Source organism: Perca flavescens, chromosome 12 (genome assembly GCF_004354835.1).
Source record: "Perca flavescens isolate YP-PL-M2 chromosome 12, PFLA_1.0, whole genome shotgun sequence".
In the NCBI taxonomy this organism is placed as follows: domain Eukaryota; kingdom Metazoa; phylum Chordata; class Actinopteri; order Perciformes; family Percidae; genus Perca; species Perca flavescens.
The window spans coordinates 2,824,193-2,843,203 of record NC_041342.1 but is presented as its reverse complement, the minus strand read 5'-3'; the positions used below and the strand labels follow the sequence as shown (position 1 = coordinate 2,843,203).

The window sequence follows — 19,011 nt, the reverse complement described above, 5'->3', positions numbered from 1 at the left end:
GCCCCGACGCATTTTAATTTCCAGATAACTACCTATTTGAGGTGTCGTTTTTCTTCCCAGTCTATCAGTCATGTAGCCTCCATAACCTTATCCGTCCTCATATCACTAACATCACCCATCGTGGACATGCTCCACATCTCAGCAGATTATTTGTGTCACATTATATTTTTCTGCAAATGGCAGTTTTCTTTACAACATTGGTGATGAGGAGCATATTAGTAAAACCAGTGTATGCAGAGCTGTCAGGAGAGAAACGTGTTTTAAACGTTTTTGTAATGTTCCCTGGACACAGTAAGAAACCAGTAAGAGCCATTAAAAAGGAGTTCCACAGGATTCCAGATGAATGGTGTAAACCCTTTGAAATAAAAGATTATGAATTATAATTCTGTTAATGATGCTGCTGTAGCGTCAGAATGGGATTAGTAGGCCTAGGACTTTTTCGCCCGCAGTATTGCACCTAAATGAAATAGATTATAGGTTCAATACCATTTCACCAGTAATATTATACTTATGATTAAATATGATATACACGACTTCCGGTATGGCGGCGAGCTGAGTGAACCCGCATTAACCTGCTCTGCTACCCTGTTGGCTAAATCCTTCTTAAATATTGTACTTGAGCTGGTGAAATACCTCCATTTCGATAGATAAGCTTAGAGTAAAGCCAGCGTCACAGAAAAAAGTCAAGCAAGGGCGAAATAAAACTCTTCAAGCTAAATTGTCGGACTTTACGAGCTCCAGCACTAGCAAGAAATCCTTAGCTAACTTTGAAGCCATTCACTCCGACGAGGCTAATGCTAGCTCGACTCCAGAAGATAAATCGTCGGATAGAAGCAATGATACGGCGGCGGGAGAGTCCGGTCCTGTGGCGGCTACCATTCGGACTGCTATTAACGACATGAAAACAGAGTTTTCCACCAGGTTTGATGGCATATTGTCCGCTATCGAAAGTGTCAGGAAAGACATCACTGACTGTGCAGAGCGTGACACGGAGGCAGAAACAAGGATTTCGACAAATGAAGAAAACATTGCCTCGCTCCAAACAAAAGTTCAAGTCCTAGAAAACAAAAATAAGGACTTGGAGGGAAAACTACTGGACCTGGAGACAAGATCAAGGCGCTCCAATTTGAGGCATGTCAATTTACCGGAGGGAGCGGTGGGTGAAGAGGCGTATGCCTTTTTGGAGAATTGGCTACCGGACGCGCTGGAACTGCCGCTGGAGCGCACAAAACTAATCGAAAACGAATCGGCCCAAGAGCACACAACAACCCTTCATCCCGGACGCTGATAATTAAGTTTTTGAACTTCAGAGATAAAGAATTGGTGATGAGAGCAGCCAAGACAAAAAGAGAGAAGTACGATACAAGAACCAGACAGTGAGGTTTTACCAAGACGTGGCGGCAAGAAGCAGAAGCAGTTTGACGAGGTGATTTGGCAGCTCCGTTCAACGGTACTACGATATGGCATCGTCCCCCCCCTGCCCCACTGCTAATGACCTATAAAGAACAGCCTTGCATCTTTAACAATCATGTCGAGGCGGAGGACTTCATCAAACGGATCAGGTCAGAAGAGGGACCGGACTGAATTATTAGGAAAAATAAAAGGCGCAAGATTGAGCCGAGCTGGCACAAACTACAATGTCAAATATACACCTTTGTTTAATAGTGTTTATTACAGTATGCTCAAGGCTTATACTCAGAGCTTATAGTAACTGTTAAAGCTATGTTACTCTCCATTCTCTACTCACTCCAAGACTAATAGTCCATGAGCCAGGGCCATCTGTATCATCTGGGGGGACAAAGTCTCATAGTGATTTTTGGCAAGGTACACACCCCTAGTACTAGAAAAATCACGATAGCAGTGCAGGGGCGGTAGCGAATCACTTTTTTTCAGCTCATTAAGTTACTAACCCCCTAAGATAAATTCAGTTTTTGAAATCTGGTGTATATCTGGTTTAGGCTCATGGTAGGGATATTGTCAATATTCTATAATATGGTGCTTGGTATCGTTGGAAAGGGGACCTTTTTTGACCCACCAGGGACACAAAACTTCAATACTCAAGGCACTCTGATGATTCAGAAAAATGTACAATATACCCATACTATTTATTTGTGAGAGCCTTAAATTAGACTTATGCAGCCAGCACAAGTCTTCAAAATAGAATGGAGCCAATAGAATGGACAAATAGAATACCCAATTAGTCCAGGGCCAAATGGCCTCTTTATTCATGTACAGTTGTAATAAAAAGTAATTGTTTCAACATAACACTTGTAAGTGGTTTAACAATATGCTTCTATCATGTATTTTGATATTCAGCCACTTTCGGTTAGAATGTCAGAAAGTAGCTCATGCACGTAATGTTGATGGACTTTGACAGTTTGACAAGGTTGTCAGTTTTGTGAAAAGATCGTTGGTTCAGTTGACTGGTTATAACAACACTACCAACTACGCCATCTTCAATCAACTTCCAATGAGTTCCAGGGGTATTAAATGTAAGTACAAAATAATTTTTCTCTGGTGCTTGTGAATTGATGGGGAATAGACACAGGGAGATTATACCCATAGTAGGGGTGGGCGATATATATCGTCTACGATAATATTGTCATTGTTGTGTTAACGATGTGCAAATTGACATATTATTTAGTATTTTTACCCATTGTTCCTGAATTGTGGCACAAGAACCCGTACAAGGCTGGTAGCTATCAGGAAGGTTGCAGCCACTGTTGGCATGGACACTTGTAAGACTCTCATTGAGTTGCACGCCTACACAGGATGTGACACTGTAAGTGCTTTTGCAGGCAAACGGAAGACAAAGGCACTTACACTCCTGATGAAAAAAAATACAAGACACATTCTTGAAGTTGGGCCAGGAATGGGACCTCTCACCAGAACTGAGCAACAAACTGGAGGCATTTACATGTGTCCTCTGTGCCCCAAAAGCATCAACCACCATGATCAACAAGCTCAGGTACCACCTTTTCTGTGCAAAGAAAGGTGAAATCGAGAGTCATCAACTCCCACCGTGCAACGATAGCTTGAGGCAGGGACGTCACTAGGATTGAAAGACAGGGGGGGCTTAGCCCCCAGGCTATGCAAAACTTTACCTTGTAAAATCTTACTTACAAATGTTATTCTAATGTTAGCTTTTAGATACTTCAAAGCTGCATCAAAGCTGCATGGGGGGAACGTACTTATATTTTTGCTGCAATGAAGTTGCGAGAGACTGAAAATTGCAAAAAAAATTGATTTTTATTGTGTATACTATACTTTAAAAATAAAAACCAAGGTGATTGGATGAATTTGCATGAATTGTTGCAATCGCAACATCGCAAATTCCTGGAGGGACTGATATGTATGTATGTTCATGTAGAGCCTAGCCTACAAAATCTACATACTGTATAACATAATGTAGAAAGTTAAGTTGGTCAGAATATAGCATATATAATAAATATCATAAAATAATTTAGTTTAGGCTATGCCTTAGTGCCTAGACCTGCCAACAAATGCCTGTTTAGGAAGAAAACAAAACGCCTCACATTTTCTTAGCCCTGTAGACCAGTGGTTCTCAAACTTTTAGACATCAAGGACCCCTAAACTGAAATGCCGATTAGACCACAAACAGCCATTTGATTAGATTTTGTCCAGGGGTCCCCATTTGATAGGATTTTTGCTTTTAGATGTTTTATTACAGAAAGTCTATGAATGAATCTATGAAACATTGTGTTAATTATGGATGGAATTATAGTGAAAATAAGTTATTTCACTTTTTGCTGGGGTCCCCCTCAAGGACCCCTGGGGGTCACTGGACCCCACTTTGAGAACTATTGCTGCAGACCACTAACATAACTTACCTCAATCAAGCCAATTCCCTTAGAATCAGCTGCCCTGCCAAACTCCTGTTTCTCTCTCTCTGTCTCCCTCTCTCTCTCTCTCTCTCTTTCTCTCAAAATATCGTCCAGTATCCATCTGCTCAATAAATTGAATGATATAACAGTACAATAGCATTAATAGTGTCTCTATAACATTTAGTTTTCAGTGACAACATTCTGTGGGGACTGTTAATACTATGGCGATAGCATGCTATATTAATGGCAAAGAATAGAGAACTTTGGATAACTAACTAGGTTAATTAGGTATTTCTTGTATTTCACTCTAGCTAGACTATTGTTTACCATAGTCAGCTAAAAAATCCCTTTATCTTTACCTCAAGTAAACGTAGCTAAAGTTAAGCAAGTAAAAGTCATTAACAACAACTTACAATTTCACTCTGTAGCCTATCACTCACTCTGTGTGCAGTAGCAAGTTCAGACCAAAGAAAGACACCAACGAGACGAGACGGTGTAGCCTATCATCTTCATAGCCATCGACTCTTTGTACTTCTGTTTAACTTTCGAATTTCCGTTTTTCTTGTAGCTGGATATATTATTTGTTGTTTCGAAATATGAATTTGGATAACGTTAGCGATAGTGAAATGCTTGCTACAATTGCATTTCGAGTGATAAATCGGCGAAAACAACGTTTTATTTCTCGGATTTCCTGCTTTGTTTTAATGCCGCCAGGCGCTCTCTCTCTTCAGTCCCTCTCTACCTCGCTCGTCCACATACCGTTACGTGCACGCGGGCTCGTTGAGCCTCCGTCTCGGCCTTTTCCACCAGCTGACAGTTCGTGAAATATAAATAAAACTGACTGCAGTGCACGACGACACATATAGATGAATGGTGAAGGAAGATTGATTCAAAGTAGTGAGTGATACAGAGTGCACTGTAAAAAAAAAAAAAAAAAAAAATATATATATTATTTTTCTAATTATTTGGGGGGGCTTAGGAACATTTTGGGGTAGCTTCAGCCCCCCTAAAACAGGCCTAACGACGTCCCTGGCTTGAGGCAACACACACTGCCAGCTAACTATCAGGCTGGTATTTGGAGAAAATGTTTAGAAAAGGAGCCATAAATGCCAAGCCCTGTTGGCAGATGATGGAAGATGGAGACAGAGGAGGAAGGTGAACAGTTGGTGATGCACTGGATGGAAGGCCAGCCAGCACCTGAAGCTGTCATGGATCTACTCGCCTGCAACTGTACAAAAAAAGTGTTCACTCCCATGATGTATGTGTCTTACAAATGGCCTCAGGTGCGTGCATGTGTAAACTGAAATGTGAGTGTGAAAACCAGGTATAGACCTGTATAGAAAGTTCAGATGAAGACGACGAAGAAATGGAAAATGAAAATGATTAGATAATAAAATAATGGATATCAACATACGTCTTTGATTAAATATTCACTTTACAACCTGTTTCTTTATTGACTTTTACAACTAATAGGGCTCCATCCTATTTGTCCATTCTATTGGCTCCATTCTATTTTGAAGACTTGTGCTGTACTCTAAAGGCTCTCACAAATAAACAGTATGGGTATAGTGTGCATTTTCTGAATCATCAGAGTGCCTTGAGTATTGAAGTTGTTGAGTTTTGTGTCCCTGGTGTTCTTTCATGCCCCAGGGATAAAAGAAAGCATACAGTTTAGGCGGAAATTGTGAGAAAATGTGTGTTATTTCTGGTTTAAAGAAGTCATGTGACCTCTGTGTTTGTCAGACAGATTCAGTACTGGGCTTAAATGAAAGCCTAAAAGGTCCCTTTTCCAACGATACCAAGCACCATATTATAGAATATTGACAATATCCCTACCATGAGCCTAAACCAGATTTACACCAGATTTCAAAAATGGAATTTATCTTAGGGGGTTATTACCTTCATGAGCTGAAAAAAAGTGATTTCGCTACTACCCCTGCACTGCTATCGTGATTTTTCTAGTACTAGGGTTGTATACCTTGCCAAAAAACAATGATAGCATTTGTCCTCCCGATGATACCGATCAACCCCCCTGGCTCTTTATAAACAAGAGTTAAGAGGCAGAAGTGTCTTTGACAACTGTCCCTTTGTTAACTTTAAAGTATTTGGGGTTATATTACCTCACTTCTTCATTTCTGTTAAGATTCTCCTGGAACAATATAGTGACTTCAGAGAGTGAAATTTGATTTAGTTCATAGTAAAATGAGGGTGCTTATGAAAGAAAAATGTTTAAGGTTTAATTATGGTAGCATGGGAGTGTAAGGTTTGTGTTATAATTAGTTGTTTGTTAGCTCAGTGATACTGTCTTACCCTTGGGGTGGAACAGTTAACAGCTATCTGGAAGTTTTAAGATTACAGGGGAAAGAAATTCAGGCTAAGTGTCTTGGATATGGGTGTTGGTTTGGGTATAGTGTTCATCAGTAGTACTATTTATGTTCGTCTTTTGTTTATTTAATTTTTTACTTTTTTCAAACACCTTAAAATGTTTGGGGAGTATAACTATACAAAATGTCTAGTGAGATAGAAATTTAAATCACATCATGGAACTGCAGGGGGTTACGAAAACTTAAGAAAGTCAAACAAGTCATGGACAGGATAAAATCAATGCAGTCTAATATTGTGTTTCTTCAGGAAACACACCTGATGTACAATGAGGATCTGAAAATTAGGAGGAGGTGGAGAGGCAAGGTCTTTTCTGCATCGTTTAACTCTGGAGCTGGAGGTGTTACTGCTCTGGTGCATGAGTCAATACCACTCCAGGTGATTAAGGTTATCAAAGACAAATTTGGACGATACCTTATCATTCAAGGACATTTACTAAAAGAGCAAATTATCTCGTGTTACTCCGGCATACACAAGTCCTATTCAAGAATTGACTTATTTTTTATATCTGCAGAGCTAAGGCACAAAGTCAAGGAATGCTCTTATGATGCTATCCTAATTCCAGACCATGCTCACAACTCATTGGTATACCAGGACTTAAAGCTAGTGAAAGACGCTAAGATTTGGCGTTGCGAACAAAAATGGCCGACCCCGGCTTTGTCTCTTTTCTGGATGAACAAATCAGTTTCTATTTTGAAACTAATACAACAGAAACTTCAGCAAGCGTGAGATGTGAGGCTTTTAAGGCTTATATTAGAGGCCAAATAATCAGCATCACAAGCTCTAACGCAACATTGACTTTAAAAAAAAAAAAAAACTTAAAGATGAAAATAAAGGAAATAGAAAATGAGTATTATCGAACAGGGTCAACAGAATCTCATCAAAATCTATTGCTGCTTAGAGCACAATACAATGAATTATCTGCATCAAAAGCGATGGCCAGTCTGTTGCGACTTAAGCAGTCTTATGATCAGGGTGAAAAACCTGGGAAAGTTCTTGCATAGCTCAAGCAGCTACAGAGCAAAAGAGATATATTGTCACTGCAGAGTGATCAAGGAGAAACCATTGTAGATCCAACAGAAATAAATGAAACCTTCATAAAATGTTATGAGGGTCTTTATAGTACAGAAATGATTAATGAAAATTCAGTTTTTAGATTGTATAAATATACCCAATATACCAGAAAAGTTTAGGACTAATTTGGAGAAAGATATTATAGTAGAGGAATTATCTGCTGCAATTGATAAATTAAGATTAAAGCAGGAAAAACTCCCAAGCCTGATGGCCTACCAATTGAAATCTATAAAAAAATTTAAAATAAATTGCTAACTCCAATTTTTGAAATGTCCTTTCCAAAATGGTACCTTGCCAAAGAGGAGCATTAATTACTCTGCTCCTGAAGGCAGGTAAACCAAATAATAAATGAAAATAATTTGAAAATACTTTGTAAGATTTTAGCAAAAACAATCAAAGAAATAATAACTAAGATAATTGGGGGGGATCGGAACGGGTTTATTCGTGGCAGACAAGGCTTCCATAATGTTAGAAGGATTTTGAACATTCTTTATCATCAAAAGGAGGCCCCAGACACTGCTTTACGGTCAATCGATGCTGAAAAAGCGTTTGACAGTGGAATGGTCTTATTTGTTTGAGATTCTGGCACGCTTTGGTTTGGGAGAGAATTTTTGTAATTGGACTAACAGTAATATCTCAAAAACTATAAAAAAAATAAATCGAGGGTGTAGACAAGGGGACCCTTTTTCTCCATTGTTGTTCATTATGGCAATTGAACCTTTGGCAATTGCAGTGAGGTCACATGATAGCATTTCTGGAATAACCATAGAACAGACGGAGCACTGTTTAACTTTATATGCAGATGACAATTGTTTTTCTCAAAACCACCAACAAATCCATCTCGGCCCTGCTAGACTGGATTAGGAAGTTCGGTAAGATTTCATGTTATAAGTTTTAAACATCCATTAGGTTATTAAACCAAGTAGACAGGGAAAATCCAACTTATGTAGTTGCACAATTTAAGGTCGTCAATTGCTTCTCTTATTTAGGCATTCAAATTGTTCCTTTGTTTAACAATATCATAGAAACTAACTATAGACCAGTTATGCAAGAGATCTCAAATTCTTCAGATAGATGGGCTGCTTTACCAATGTCGTTAATGGGGAAAATAAATACTCTCAAAATGAATGTTCTTCCTATTCCTAAACTGTTGCTGTCAAAATGTACCTCTGCCACCACCAAGCAATTTATTTTCTCAGCTGAATACACTTTTCATCAAGTTTCTATGGAACAATAGACGCCACAGGATGCGCCTATCATTGTTGTACTTGCCTTATGATAAAGGAGGGCTTAAATGCCCAAACCCACTATGATACTACTGGGCAGCGCAACTGAGAACACTGATGTTCTACTACTCTGAGGAGAATGTGCCACTGTGGAGAGAAGTGTAAGGTGATACACTGAAGCTGCCTTTGCTCATTTACCTGTACTCGGCTAATTTTAAGAAACTCAAAAATAACACCAAGAATCCTATGGCTAAAAATGTGATTAGTGTGTGGCAACAGGTTAAGAAATATCTCAAAGTAGTTGACTCGCTCTCATTATTTAGTCCGATATGGGGAAATGATCTCTTCCCCCCAGGAGGAGGTGGTGGGGGGGGGGGGGTGGTTAACATTTTAAATTGTTGTCAAGCACGACATAGCTCGCAGCCAGTTCTTTAGATATTTACAACAGAGATTTCATTAGAACAACAAAATCAGTCCTTTGCCATTCCTAGCCTATCAACACTCGAAGAAATGATGGTGAAAGACTACCAGGGAAGGAGCTTGATTTCCAAAATATATAATGAACTGGTTGGTGAATCCTCAGAAACGTCAGTAAATAAGCTTGAGTCCTGGAGAGAGGACCTACAGGAAAATATCTCCATTGAGGAGTGGGAGAGGGCGTGTACCAAAGACTTGCAAATAAAGACTTGTCTTGTTTGGTGGAAACACCTAGGGATGACCCATAAGTGGCCCTCTGTAGTTCATTGGGGTAAAATGTTTACTGTCTGGTGTTGAATGATCACTATCTCATTTATGTGTAGTGCACAGTTGTGAGTATGAGCAGTGCACGGTTGGTTTTGTACTTAGTCCCCCCTTTTTATTTACTTATGTAGTATTTGTATTATTTTATTTTGTATTTAAAGGTGCAATATGTAATATTGTGTGTAATACTGGCAGCTAGCGGTTAAAATAGTTACTGCACTACCAATTCAAAATACTGGAGAGTCGTCTCCCCCGCCCCCTCCTGCCCAGACTCGAAGTTCACGGGGGTGGCCAGGCTGAGACCGCAGCATTCACAACAATGCTGCTAGACGCTTTTCTCACATAGCCAGTTATTACTCCACAGTACAGCGGAGTAGCTAACGTTAGATGCTAGTCTCACATAGCCAGACATTACTCCACAGCACAGCCGAGTAGCTAACGTTAGATGCTGGCTATATTGACAGTCATAAAAGCCCGTGCTCACGTGGAGCTCTGTAACCAACTAACAGACACACTTTTTCGGCTTAAAATTACAGTATGAACCGCTAAAAACACAACAACCTCACTGTTCTCTCCACACGCCAGTCAGGCACACTTCCTCGGCTTAGAATTACAATACGAAACGCTAAAAATACCACTACCTTGCCGATGGAACACACTTCATTGGCTTAGAATTACGGCAACAATCGCTAAACACACTGCAAACTCATAGTCCCCTCTTTCCGATTTACAGCCCCCCTCTCGTGGCTTAAAATAACTCACCGTTGTCGGCTCCAGCCGCTGAAGAGGCTACACGCTGTAAACAGCCATGGGCTGCATGCCTGGTCCTCCCGGTAACGTTAACAGTTAGCAGGGTTAGCATGGCGGCGTTAGCCAGGACCAGTCGGGATCACTTTACTGGCTATGTCTCAATTGTTTTTTATGAGTAACCAACTCGGTTACTCTAGCTATATAATTCAATGTGAGTACACAAATGTTGAAATGACAAAAAATGCCCATCCCTAGTAGCTGTGATAAATTAGCCTGAAGCTAATGCTTACCGGTTCAGGAGAAAATAAGCCAACTCTGCGTCCTTTTGGGCTCTAAGCTGTCTCCATCTTTCAAATACATCTCCAATATTTACCAGGGGTTGTTACGCCTCTGGTCACGCAACTGTTAGAAACATGCTGTTTTTTTTTTTTTTGTCATGTAGAATCTATCTCCGTTGATCCTGTTGGTTTGTTTGCTGCTTTCATGGCTGTACTACCGTTACAGCTGTAGCGCGCTGGGTTTACGTTTTTACAGGTATATATCTGGCAACCCGGCCTGCCTGTCAAACTGGGCCGTTGATAACAACACACAGATCAAAACATAAACATAAATTCCGTCACGGAATGTAAATTTCAAAAAGAAAAATATTGAAATTAGCATTGTTGTCAGAAAAGATAGTATTTCAGTTTAACATGTTCCCTTAATATCTGATGAGGCATTGGTGTCATTTTTGGATTTATTACAGTACAAATATTACATATTGGACCTTTAAGTTTCTTTTTTCTTCATTTGATCACAAAAAAAAAGTTTCTTTTTTCTTTAGTTATTCATAATTTATTTTTTATTTGTATGGTTGTTTTGTTGTTACGTCTTGGTCAGGGTTTGATGGACATGGAATCTGCAGAGTTTGGGGCAGGAGTTTTGAGTTCCAGTCATTATATGTAAATGTTATGTCTGGAAATAAATAAAGATACTGTGGAAAAAATTAATGAAGGGCGACAGCCCCTCAGACGGACAACGGCACAGGACACACTGAACACACTCGAGTCACCGACCTCGCCAGACTGTCCGACGGCCGATTATCGGCCTGGTGTGTCTTGGGCTTAAGACTCAGAGTTTGTTAAACTTCCTTCCTGAAACGGACCCCAGGTGAAAAAAGCTTTTGCCAGTTAAAGTGCATTATTGTTTTCTTTCAGCTTAGTTTTAATTTCTCCATGCACTCTAATACAAAGTACATGCAGTACATCACCTGCCAAACATTTCACCTTTTTCACAGAAACAAGTAACTAACACAAAACAATGTCCCCCAGGTACAATCAGATGGAATGTATAGAACTTAGATCATCCTGGCAACCCTTATCTGTTAGTCATAAACGCAGGAGAGAAAACAAATTGAGATCAGACTTAGAAAATGGATCACATACATACAATTTCTAACCTGAATATAACAGAAGGTCCCTGTAATATCTAACTTATACTTACTTGTAACAATTGTTGTTGTAGTTATTATAGCTGCCCAGAACGTTCAGAGTCCCTATAGTCAAGCTGTAGGAGAAGAATATTTGGGATCCTGCCTCTAGCCAGACCTGTAATGTCAGGAAAAATAATAACTCTACTGATTGAAATTTGGGTTTTATAAATTTGGTTGTGACCGTTGGTTAGCTGTCGCTATTATCACTATGCCATTGCCATGGAAATTTGTACAGATGTTTTGGTCCCTAATAGATAACTCCTAATGCCGCTTTCTTTGTGTTTACTTTAAACTCTGGTCAGATCGAGGAACATTAACCGGAACCTCTGAGCAACGTTACACGCTGAAAATATCAAGTTTGGAAGAAAATTTGGATGGTGCTCCAAGGCAGGCCTGCTTGGTTCTTTCGGAGAATGATTGTAAAGATTTACAAAGAATATGTCTACAACATTTACTCTCTAACTGGGACGTTTTAGGACCGATTGGTGGGATTGCTGTAGACGAAGTACACAAGGAGATACACTGGTAAGAGGTTTAACCATGTATCCTCTAATAGCTAATTTAAATAGCTCACGTTACTGTATCGTGTCAACAGTTAACTTCATTTAATATTGTACGTGGCCTTTTCATTTGCGTTTCCACCAAAACAAGTTCCTTCCCGTGACTATTTTGCAGAGTCGCCAAAGATGATTGTTATAGGTTTAAAGAAATGCTGACAACCAAGAACGTTTTTTTCTCCAATCCACGAGTGTATGTTCCTCTGTCAGACCTTTCTCAGCAGCGCTGTGGAAATAGAGCTGCGCATAGTTGGGCGGAACAGCTCTCCCCATAGGAAAACAATGGAACGGCCAGCTTAGAGCAGTTTTACCACGGATCGTATTTAGGCGGTTTTAAAGCTTTAGTGCGTAACTTTGGAATTGGATATTAACGAACATCTGTTACATTCAAGCCATTGCCAAATGAGTTGATACAAAGCTAATTAGCTAATTCAGTTCCACACAACTCTCTCAGTATTTCTCAGTATGGCTATGTTCAGAAGATTGTGTTGTCCGGCGTTTTTGGTGCACAGAAAATCAAGTTAAATTAATTACCTCTCTGAAGAGTCAATTATGTTTTTTTAATTCTCCGTGTCCTCCTTAGTTAAAGGAAACTGCGTGGAGGAGGGGTGGGGGTGGTGCGCGATTACGGAAGGCTTGTATCATGTGGATACAGTTTTGTTGTCATTAGTTACAAGCAATTACTAATGCAGTTGTCTGTACTAATGGTACAGATCAAACACATAAATGCATTGGAACAGAAATATACAAACAAAAAAAAAATGAAGGCAGATTATAAATTGTGTTCCTCATTATTGATAACTGAGTAATTCTAAAGTTGGTTTTAAATCAAATGGTCACCTCAAGGTTAGCCAGGTGATTCAGGTCAGGATACAGGTAAAAGTAGATCCCGTCCCAAGCTCCCGGTAGAGTCAGGCCCCTGATGAGTAGGACCAGGAGCATCACATAGGGGAATGTAGCTGTGAAATACGCCACCTAAAAATATTTTTTTATGTTAATTATTGCTGTCAATTTATTTACAGCAGGATTTTAACAGTATTAATGTTATTTTTAAATACAGCCCTTTACTACAGCCCTCAGCATTTAATTCAATGATGTTCCTTAATATAACAGTGGACTCTTTTGTTAACTTTAGTCCCTCCCAAATTATGACGGTGCTATGGCCTCGCTACGGACTACTTTAGACTCTGTTGCTTCTCTCAAAAAGAAGATGATGAAGCAAAGGAAACTTGACTCAAACCTTGGTATAACTAGCAAACTCGCAATTAAAACAAATTTCGGTGAATGGCATTCCACCAAACTGGAAGAATTTTGTTTAGATTGGCAAGACAGTCTGAAAACATATAGGAAGGCCCTCAGAAATGCCAGATCAAACTATTACTCATCACTAATAGAAGAAAATAAGAACAAACCAAGGTTTCTGTTCAGCACTGTAGCCAGGCTGACAGAGAGTCACAGCTATATTGAGCCATCTATTCCTCTAGCTCTGAGTAGTGACGACTTCCACTTAGACTGCTTTTATCCTATAGACCTTCAACAATTAATGTTAAAGGTCTCTTTAGCTAAGCCAACTACCGGTCTCTTAGACCCCATCCCAACGAGGCTACTTAAAGAAGCGTTACCCGTGGTTAACACTTCATTACTAGATATGATCAATATGTCCTTATTAACATGTTAACTACCACTGTCATTTAAAGTATCTGTTATAAAACCTCTTCTGAAAATACACACCCTCGATCCTGAGGTCTTAGCCATCTATAAACCTATTATCTAATCTCCCCTTTCTCTTCAAGATCCTTGTCACTAATCAGTCACGTGATTTTATACATAGCAATAGTGTATTTGAGGACTTTCAGTCAGGATTTAGAATGCATGATAGCACAGAGATGGCACTGGTGAAAGTGTCTAATGACCTTCTAACTGCTTCAGACAAAGGACTTGTCTCCGTACTTACTAGATCTTAGTGCTGCATTCGACACTATTGACCATACCATCCTGTTACTGAGACTGGAACACTTAGTTGGCATTAAAGGAATAACACTAAGCTGGTTTAAGTCCTATTAATCTGATCAATCTTAATTTGTTAATGTTAATGAAGAATCCTCCAGGGACGCTAAAGTTAGCCATGGCGTTCCTCAAGGCTCAGTGCTTCGATTCATTCTTTTCACCTTATATATGCTTCCTCTAGGCAATATTATTAGGAAACACCTGCAGTACGTTTAACGTAGACTCACGAACTTGGTACACATATGGAGCATGTCAAGACGTACAAAAAATGTAATTGGAGCCAAAACCCTAAACCCAACAGGAAGTCCGCCATTTTGAATTGAAAGTTCGAAATTAGTGCGATTTTGGCCATTTCCACATGTCGTACTTTAACAGAGATTTCCTCCAATCAACTTCAAATTTGTTCTGTGCCATCATAAGACCTTAGATGAAAAGTTATTAAAAGAAAAACTTTCCATCATAGGGCATGGCCGTGGCAGCGAGGCCATTTTGTCTCGCCATCGAAAGAGTGTGTGTAACTCGAGTGTACATTGTCCAATTGGCTCTAAACTTTTCAGGATTCAGAAGAGTCCAACCCTGACAACATCTAAAGGCCAATATTGGCTCAAAGTCATAACGCCCCCTAGTGCCAACAGGAAGTTGGCCTAAAAGTCAAGGTGCTATACTTTAACGAACTCCTCCTAGAGATTTCATCCGATGGACTTGGACCATCTCAAATTTATTAAAAGAAAAACTTTTCATCAAACAGTGTGGGCGTGGCGTGGCGGCCATTTTGAGTGTTTAGCGATGAACGAGAAAGTGGCTGTAACTACAGTGTACATTGTCATATCTGCTTGAAATTTCCCACAATCAATAAGAGTCCAGGCCTGAGGACATATTCAGGCCAATATTGACTTTTGGTCATTGTGCCCCCCGCTGGCAACGGGAAATCAGCCTTATATGATAAACATCATCCGATTTACATGAAACTTAGAATGTGTGGTCTACTTGTGATAGAACCATTTAAGGTAGAGTCTTGTGTGAGGTATCATTGAACTCAGCAGAGAGTTTGTTTGTCATTGGTCATGGTTTGGCCCGCGCCCTATGTTTAAGCCATGCCCCTTTTCATAACTGGTGACCCATTTAAGGTAGAGTCTTGTGTGAGGTATCATCCCTTTTCATTGGTGATTGCGCGGTCGCAAGGAGCGGCATCCGCCAGTAACCCTGATGCGGGCAGAGGAGCGAGGGCCCGTCCAACGATGCTTGCAGCTTTAATTGTGACTATTATTGCCAGTGTTCATTGAATTGAATTGAATTAAATAGTGCAACCCCACAAAAAAGCTATTATAATTTCCTTTACATAAATAAATACATTTGCACCATAATTTGATGCAGAAAAGGCACAAATTGTTGCAGAAAAATTGCCCAGAATGCAGGAAATGAAGCGCTTGATATTTTAAATTTATATTAAAATTTCAAATTCGCTCAAAAATGGAGATCTCAACCCCCCACAATGTTGAATCCAAAGTTACACCCTTGATGGAGATACTGTAACACTGAAAAAGCACTGTCTATAGGGCATTCTTAAACTCACCTTTCCAGAAGATCTGACACCTTTCCAGATGCTTAAGTAGCACATCACCCAGCAGGCCAAAAGACACAAAGCCAGCTCCCATCTCACACTGCCCAGCTCCTCAATGCCTCCAGACATGCCCAGCACACGCCATCTGAGCAGAGGGGGAATATGGCAAATGCCAAATGATAACAATAAATTCCAGAATAATTGCATATTTTACTCTGGAGTCATATAGATCTGTCAGAAACTGTCTGTTTTTTCAATTTTAATGATTTGGGGCATCCAATCCAAGGCAACCACTTTTTCTTTCTTTCCTGTCTGCTTCTATACTTTCCAATAAAGGGTGAAAATGTTGAAATTAAAGCTTAAAGGACACCACGCAAAGACTGGCCAGCAAGCAATAACATGCATTTACGTTCTGTGCCTGCATTAATTCAATTCAATTTTATTTATAGTATCAAATCATAACAAAAGTTATCTCGAGACACTTTACAGATAGAGTAGGTCTAGACCACACTCTATAAATTCCAAAACCCCAACAATTACAGTAATTCCCTCAAGAGCAAGCATTAGCAGTGGCTATTGCGACAGTGGCAATTAGAGGAGAAAGTATTGAGCAGTCTGTAATTCCACTTTAAATACATATTTAATAATGACCTAGGAAAAGGCTGAAACAAACTATTTCTAACATAGCATTGCAAAATGCTGAATAGTCTGCAGTGATAGAGGGAACAGTGAGAGTGCTTAATCTGTACACACCATTAATTAAAATTACACTGAACAATGTCTTCATGGGTACATTTATGATGCTGAAATGTTCATCTAGCAGGAATTATTTTACATCATTTTTACTGCTGCAACACAGGGTAAAACAATGCATATTAGTGACACAGTATTTAACAATGTATTATGGGTCATTAGAAGAAAAACACTCACTCCCAGAACTCGGTTGCAGCAGAGGTGGTGTTGGTCCGATTTGCAGTTACATTAGATGAATTAAAAGTCTGAAGATCAAGGCAGTTAGCTGGGTTTGGATACAAACACAGATTTCATAATGGTAAATGTGAGAGGGATGACTGCCATACAAGATATTCCAACAACATATCTACAGTACATGGTGATCTGATTCACATTTATCCTGTAGGAGAGCTCATTTTCCATTAGGCAAGTATCAACCATATGACAAAGGATTGACATTCAGTTATACTTACAACTGAAACCAGTTTTGTACAGATACAAAGTTCATTTTGAGTGAAATGTTATCTAATCTTACCCGTGTTCCAGGTGTTGTCACAGCTGGCCCAGGGCAGCTGGGATCTAAATGAGAACACCAGGTAGAAGAGAGCCCAGACTTGGACTAAAATGTAGCTGAAGTCATAAAGTTTCATCATGAAACATCCATATCCAATTCCTGAAACAATAAGCAAGGTCTAAAATGTTTAAACCTGTGAAGGTAATTCAAATGTAGCTTGTCCGAAGGACTCAAATATTTTTTAGAATAACATTACAGAATGACAGCATAATGTACAAAGTATGAATTTGGCTGCACATTTTACTTCAACTCACCCTGTGCCAGTGGACACAACTTCCCCCAACAAGTGATGAATCCTTCCTGGGTGAACTGACCAACTGAAGTCTCCAACAGGAACAGAGGTATCCCACACACCACAGCTAACAGACCATACGGCACCAGAAAGGCCCCTTTGGTAAATACAGAGACATTATTTTTTCTTTTTATTGGCAAATGCAGCATAGAAAGAATCAGGTAAACATCAATAGCACATTTACATCAAGTGTGAACACATTCATTACATAAAGAAATAACAAGGTACATTTAAACATGAATTCACAATTAGTCAGAGGTTTAGGCAAAACAGCTCTTCAGTTTCCACAAGTTTAATACTCTTTACGTTATTGAAGGAAAATATTTGACCGATTCTGCTCTGTTCTGGTCTATATATATATATATATATATATATATATATATATATATATATATATATATATATATATATATATATATATATATAGTTCAGAACTCCTTCAAGACTGTCACATCCTCAACACAGTCTCTCCAGGTCTGACCACGGACCTCTCTCTGCCCTACTCTTTTATCCTTCTCCAGGTTCCTCTTTCTGCCATGGTGTCTGTCGCCACTAATCAGTTGGCCATAGCTCAGACATTCGGTTTCCCGTGAAGATAGCGAAATGCAAGCTAGCCCTGGAATCGCTCTTGTTCTCTCCTCCTCTCCTCCTCTCCTCCTCTCCTGGCCTAAAGATTGTTTGTCACTATTATATATTTCATTGGGTGCATTCTGTTCCAACTGTTTATCAGGAGCACTTTGCTCCAGTAATTCTGCAAATGTCTTATCTTACACATGGCAGACAAGAGGAGAGAGCAAGGTCATCCCAGGCTACAAGACATTCTATTCTTACACAATATATTCTTCAACATTATTCAGCAGTCTAAGTGACTTGAGTAGAGATTTAAGTTCTATGAGACACAATTAGGAAATGAAAAATTCTGCTTATGAATATAAAATGTGGCATATAGAATTATTAGAAATTAATTAGATACTCAAGTGCACCATTACCTGAATTATCATAGGAACAGATCATATCTTTAAGGTTAAAGGAGTAGACGAAGTTGGTGGTATCAAAGACTCCAAATCTGTCCAAAGTCTTTTTGGTATTTCACAATAAAAAAAAAAAAAAAGAGATAAATACAGAGACGTGTACGCTCATGGAAATGACCCATTACATTATAAGCTTTACTCATCTCCCATTAACAAAGAGAGACTTGAGTTGTGGTTTTAGGACTCACCTCCACCGTTCTTGTAGCAGAGGTAAGGAAATCTCCACACATTGCCCAGGCCGACCACATTTCCTGCAACAACCAGAATATATTCTGTTTTACTGGCCCACTGTCCTCTGGCTGCAGCACTTCTCTGATCTTCTCTTCTTCTTCTTCTTTGTCTGTCCATCCTGACATCCAAGGACTTCATCCGTTGTGTAGACAGTACTTTTTTCTTTTATGTATCTTTTCCTTATTTGACTAATGAAGGTCAGAGTACATTCTTTCAGGAAGACTTCTAAACTTCATCCACCTCTCTCTCTTCCTAAAACTGATAAGCTGTTTTGAGGCGTTCACTTTTCATTTAAACCAACCAGAATTGGCCATGAATTTCACAAGCCAATCACTGCATGGCATCCCAGCTTTAACATTTCATTTCATATTATGCATTTGTACAAATAAACCTTTGCATATTTGCAACGAAGTCTCCTGATTGAATTACCTGCTATCAACCTATAAAACAAAAACTTTTCCAGTGTGCAGGGAGCTACCTTGCTGTTACGCAAGAGCCGTTGTGTATTCACTATTCAGAATACTGCAACTTTTTTTC

At 39.4% G+C, this 19,011-nt stretch overlaps 1 protein-coding gene across 2 annotated transcripts in view; it reads right to left on the bottom strand.

The window, feature by feature from the left end:
• The window catches only part of LOC114565319 (sodium- and chloride-dependent GABA transporter 3-like), a 29,784-nt gene extending 11,069 nt beyond the window's left edge, over window positions 1-18,715 (bottom strand). The window contains exons 1-7 of one of the 2 annotated variants that reach the window (XM_028593294.1): window positions 18,432-18,715; window positions 17,175-17,309; window positions 16,882-17,019; window positions 16,545-16,632; window positions 15,627-15,759; window positions 12,887-13,021; window positions 11,501-11,604 (exon numbers count right to left, since the gene is read on the bottom strand). In XM_028593294.1, coding sequence (XP_028449095.1) covers window positions 11,501-11,604; window positions 12,887-13,021; window positions 15,627-15,759; window positions 16,545-16,632; window positions 16,882-17,019; window positions 17,175-17,309; window positions 18,432-18,612 — 914 coding nt within the window. In that variant the 5' untranslated portion in view covers window positions 18,613-18,715. Of the gene's footprint in view, window positions 1-11,500; window positions 11,605-12,886; window positions 13,022-15,626; window positions 15,760-16,544; window positions 16,633-16,881; window positions 17,020-17,174; window positions 17,310-17,700; window positions 17,845-18,431 lie in introns of those variants that run through there. The other variant, XM_028593297.1, reaches the window with a different exon arrangement.
• Between the last annotated feature and the right edge of the window lie 296 nt (window positions 18,716-19,011).